This window comes from Populus euphratica, unplaced genomic scaffold, assembly GCF_000495115.2.
Source record: "Populus euphratica unplaced genomic scaffold, PopEup_1.0 scaffold11.1, whole genome shotgun sequence".
Lineage (NCBI taxonomy): Eukaryota > Viridiplantae > Streptophyta > Magnoliopsida > Malpighiales > Salicaceae > Populus > Populus euphratica.
This window is the reverse complement of record NW_011499878.1, coordinates 1,310,525-1,316,008: the sequence shown is the minus strand read 5'-3', so window position 1 is coordinate 1,316,008 and position 5,484 is coordinate 1,310,525. Positions and strand designations below refer to the sequence as shown.

The 5,484-nt window shown below is 35.4% G+C and overlaps 1 protein-coding gene across 1 annotated transcript; it reads right to left on the bottom strand.

Annotated features, from left to right (window-relative positions):
* Positions 1-4,056: 4,056 nt before the first annotated feature.
* LOC105128844 (indole-3-acetic acid-induced protein ARG7-like) lies at positions 4,057-5,142 on the bottom strand. The gene has a single exon (XM_011030679.1). The coding sequence runs from the start codon at positions 4,972-4,974 to the stop codon at positions 4,525-4,527; it is 450 nt and encodes a 149-aa protein (XP_011028981.1). The 5' UTR covers positions 4,975-5,142; the 3' UTR covers positions 4,057-4,524.
* Positions 5,143-5,484: the final 342 nt, after the last annotated feature.

Sequence of the window (5,484 nt, the reverse complement as noted above, 5' to 3'; positions counted from 1 at the left end):
GAAAACCCATCCTAGTTTTCCTGACCAATTGACAAGCTAGAACAACAACAAAAGTAAACCATCAATTAAAGCGACATGATCATAAATTCATAATGATGTCAAAAACAACATTTGTTTTTGTTAATAATAATATCCTAACCTTTTTTTTTTGTCCTTATATATATATATCTCAAGTAGAGATTTGGCAGTTGATGGGCTGAAAAATAATGTGAGAAACTCTCCTTCGAAACATGTACGGGCATTCATCATGTGTCACCCTTGATAAACTCGAACCAAAACTTTAAACTTTGTCACTACTCACACCTAGCCTTGTAGAGTAAATAAAGTGCAACATTCTCTTCTTTTTTCTTTTTAATTATTATTTATATGGAGAAAATATATAGTTTTTGAGGGTTCTAAAGAGTAATGATTATTTTTTACTTTGAATTGAAATAATATTTTTATTTTTATTTTTTAAAATTATTACTAATACCAGCTTGTCAAAATAATACAAGAGTTTAAATAAAAGATTAAATTTTTAAAAAATATGATTTCAACCTCATCCCAAACACATATACGTGTCACTTGTGCTTCGAAATAGCACATACTAATTAATATCAAATAAAAAGAAATATATCTAGAATGAACAATTTCATTCATCCACCTACTCTGCTTCTTGTTTCAGTGTGATAGGGGAGGGTGAAAAAACAGAAATCCAAAAGGGAATGGTGACAAACCAGCAATCCACTGCTAGACGTCACTCATATTGTGGTCCACCACACGTACAGTGGTCCACCGGTCCATTGTATTTATTTATTTATTTTTGGTTTGTAATTGTACACGCAGAAGCCAAGCTCGTCCTGTTCACAGTGACTTAAACAGGCATGCCTCATGCTCATAACCTTCTCGTTTGTTGTTTTGTATATGGAGGTTACAGTAGTTTTTAGTGGGTCTGTCATGGCCTGGTCTGGCCAGCAATCTTGGACACCGCATATGCAGTACGTGGCTCACATGACATCCACCGGCGAAAAGCTTACAACGTACTTGTAGGAACGCAATGCTACTTTTAGTCACAGAATTAGACAAGGAGCACAAGATTCAACCGCGTTCATCGCAATAATGCAATCTGGGACCTGTGCGTCAGGCAAACAACAGTCCAGGTTGCAAGATCTCAGCAGGCATGGACGTGCTTAACAGAGCTTCCCAGTAACCATCAAGATCTGGATCTAGCCCATTTTTACATCTAGAATCTTGGTGTCAAGAATCTCAAGTCCCCACTGGCCCAGCTGAGTGACTGATTAGTTGAAGCTGTGTTAGAATCTGTATGGAGGATTTGTTGAGTGTCTGGGGACCTTAGATCTCCAACAACCGGCATTGTTATTAATACCTTCTTCCCGTATGTCTGGTCTTGCTGCTAAAATAGGGAAAAACAATTCCATCCATCGTAAAAAAACCAAACAATTCAACGTGGTGATCATGCTCAAATATTAATGCCGTCAGCCCCATTTCCTCAATCACACGGAACTAGACCCATGTTTGAAAATGGACTTGCCCAGCTGGAACAAAGTTGGAAATACCACTGCGAAGAGCAAAGAAGGCACTGCAAACTCAACTAGTCAGGTCCAGTGGGCTATGAGTCCTTGTGTTTCTGAGCTCAGTTTAGGTAAGCTGTTGAAGGCTGGGCTAGCAAGTGAGATAGAAGGACAGACCTCAATTTGATGAAGTGAACTAAATGGGATATAATAGCGAATAGTACCAAAACATACAGTCCGTTAATATAGGCAAGATGCAAGGCTATACCATATAAAGCGGACCAAGGCCCAGGATTACAGGAAATCTAGGCGGTCCAGTAACTAGGGTTAGGGCCTAGGGGTGATGTGCTAAACTTAACCTACCTGATATGTCAATATGTTAAGTGGGTCTTACTTCTGATTGACTATGGTGACATAAGCCCGTATCAAGCCTGTTGTTAGTGTCTAGGCTCTCTTCATTTTGGAAAGTAGAGCTGGAAACTTGACTCCAGTTTGTCCACCATAAACAATAAGAATCAAGCCCCTTTTCTTCCATTTTCTCTCTTGGAAATATTCCAGGAAAGTGATGGCTCCCCACTACATGTTCTTCAAGTTCAAATTTATGAAGCATCTCTTTACCACTTAGATTGCATTTTATTAGTATAACAGGATACAAATAATATATACGAAATAAATAGAAATATGCTTGGTTTGAAAAACAAATGCATAAATAAATTTGTCTCTAAAACAATTCTATCATTTTAAAATAGAAAAAAAAAACAAGAAGAAGAAGATAAGAGGACATGTCTCCTCTATCACGCCTCTCTTTATCTGGGCTCTCTTCATTTTTTTCTATACCAAGATACAAATCTTCGATGGTTAGATCGAAATGAGCTTATTAAGGTAAAGAATCGTCGACTAAGAAATGCACTGCTTTGTAGGAACCGGAGACTACAAGTAGAAAACTTCACTTCTCCATGACCTCGCCATTTTCAACAAAGCTTGCTCGCCCTTTGTATGCGGTGGATCGGTCTCGTGTAGATGACTCGAATAGATAACGATGCTCCGTCACTCATTCACATGCAAATGCAGCTTGTAACTAGCAAAACGACACGCCTTTGACCATATCACTGAAAACTGACATGCCTCTAATTATTTAACCTTCGCCTATACGGGTTTTGTTGAAAGAGGAGCCGAAGCCTCTTGGTTACGTGCTTTGGCCCTTTTGAAAGGAAGCAGAAGGTCAAAGATCAACTAACAACAGACATTTATTATTGTCCGACAGTACAATGATTTTGCATCTGCCTTGATTATCAAACTAAACCTAATGTAATTTTGTACAGATAAATTTTTGCATTAAACAGAGGTGTGTTCAAGGCTTCAAGCATCACATTCTACTGTATATGGTTCCAGCCAATATCTCCTCGCGAAGAAGTCAAGCTCAATAATTTGAAGGGTAAAAAGACGAAGTTGGATCAGGTGAAACAGAGCAGATGGAGCATTTCCTTTCACGTGGCTTGATGCCATTAGCCTCCCGCAAGCCCACAGCAAAGGCCACCATTCCATGATTGCAAAACCCTGTACAGACAAAATTAAATATTCAAACATTTCACTCTTTTAATTAATTAATTAATCATAGCCATTAGCAATACAATTATTTAATATTAATAATATTTAAAAGCATAGTAGTAGTTATTTATAAAAATGTTTTTTTAGTTTTAAAAAATTATTTTTAATATAAAGATAAAAAACAACAAAAAAATTTAAAATATTAATTTAAAAAATACTTTTTAAAAAATACAAACATTATCTTAATTATTATTATTAGATCGAGTGTATTTTTTTTAGATAGTTTTTATAATTATAATTTTTAAAAAATAAATTTTAAAAGTATGATTAGATATAAGTTTTTATAATTATAATTTTAAAAAAATAAATTTTAAAAGTGTGATTAGATATAATTAATTAGATTTAGATATGTATTTAGTAAAAATTATAATTGAGGTTTATATATAACAATAAAATATAAATAAAATGTTTGGTTGTAAAAATGATTTATAATTGAAAATGCATCAAAATATTTTTTTATTTTTATAAAATTATTTTTAATATTAACATATTAAAATAATTTAAAAATAAAAATAAAAATAAAAAAACAAACAATATTTTACAAAATTTAATTAAAAAATCATATAAAAGCTGCTTTCCATAAACCATATTTCAAACTCAGTTTTTCAATTAATCTGCAATATAAAACACAATTTAATGCAGTATCAAATATCTAACTATTTTGTTTACATCACAAACACAAAAGTTAATAGTTATAACTAAACAAACACACTCGAAGCGGTGTCAGGTTTGTGAGTTCGGGTAGATTAATCTATTTGTTTTTTCAAATCATAATCAGTCATGAACCGACCCGAATTTTTAACAAATGTCGCACCGATTTAACTCCCTTCTAAAAAGACAAACCCATCCGAGCTTCTTAACAATGATCAAAGAAAGGAAGAACTCAATTAATAATGCTAGAAAGGGTATTATTGAGGAGAGAAATGCATAATAATTGAAGCATGCTGGAATCTCTACAATTTTTTTCATTAATCAATTAATAAATAACGGGATTTACAAATAATCACTTCTCTCCCTTGTTTCTGTGTCCCATTTTTCAAGTCTCCGATACTTTTCTTCCACTCCAATTCGAACCCGGGACGACTCGGTAGTTAATTCACCCACCCCATCTTGCCGTCTCCTTGCATTCTCCGGAGTGTCTCAGTAATCCCCCTCCCAATCCAGTTCTTTCTCGAAAAAGGAAAAAAAAAAAAAAACCCACCAAGTTTACCTCTTTGTACATAGGTAAGCAAACCCAGTAATCATTAACATCTAACGAGTCGAGTTGAATTTTTAACTCGTCAGCTACATCGTATTTTCAAATCTTCAGTGGAGAGCTTCACTAACTCGGACCGAGTGAACACCGGGTCAGGATCAGAGGTTCTTTTCTCTCCTTATTTTTTCTTAGCTTGTCCTTCTTTCCACCTCACCAGAATGAGTTATCAGAATGAAGCAAGGGTCTTGAATCGGTCCAAAAATCAAGATTAGCACTTTTAACACCAACGTGGCAGTATCTCTGCAAATCCTCAAGATTCACAAACAGGTCTGATTTTCCATTCTCCGACCGTGAAATGCACCGAATCATTTCCTCAAAAAAGGTCTCATCGCATGGGATCGTTAATGGGCCTTGGTTAGAGAACCCAAACTCTTCTTCGGCTTGCACGAGGAGCCTTTTAAAGATGGGGTGGTTCAGGTACGTCGCGCGAACCACAAATCTCCTGCAACCAGTCCCTACACAGACCGCTACGTGTCCAGCTGGAACATCTGATGGCATGCGATTGGCTGACATTCGTGCCTTGTTGCGCCAACGCCTAAGCATTTGACGAAGCCTCACTATGTGTCGGATTTTGGCGCACTTTGCTAGCCCAGCTGACATTTTCCTGGCAAATTCTAATTTTAATGGAAAGCAAGAGAAAATAGAGAATCTCTGGGTTTGGCGTGCGCTTTGAGCTGTTTCTGTGGCTTCAATAATAGACGGTGAGAGGGGGATTGGAGGGGTTTTGGACGGTAGGAGGAAGAAGGTTTTTATAGGGAGTGGAGTTTGAAGATGCCCTTTGGTTTTGAGATAATTACAAGGTTGTGTCTGCAGTTGTCGCAATATTTTATATGCCTTGCGTTTTCGGCAGATTTGCAAGGAGATATCAATGGATGTGATGTTAACTTTAGGACTGAGGTTGGATTTTTAAAAATTATTAATTTAAATTTTATAAATTTTAAAAGTATTAAAGATTTGTTATTTTAGGAAATATAGGATTAATTGAAATAAATGTAAGTTAGCTGGATATTTATGTTAATAAATAAAAAAAACAAGACATCATGAGTTTATGATAGTGAAATAATATTAAAATATACGTGGCAGTATTTAGATAAAACTAACAACAAAGGA

Coding starts and splice junctions, on each gene's coding strand:
- LOC105128844 (XM_011030679.1), bottom strand. CDS start 4,974: ATGTCAGCTGGGCTAGCAAAGTGCGCCAAAATCCGACACATAGTGAGG.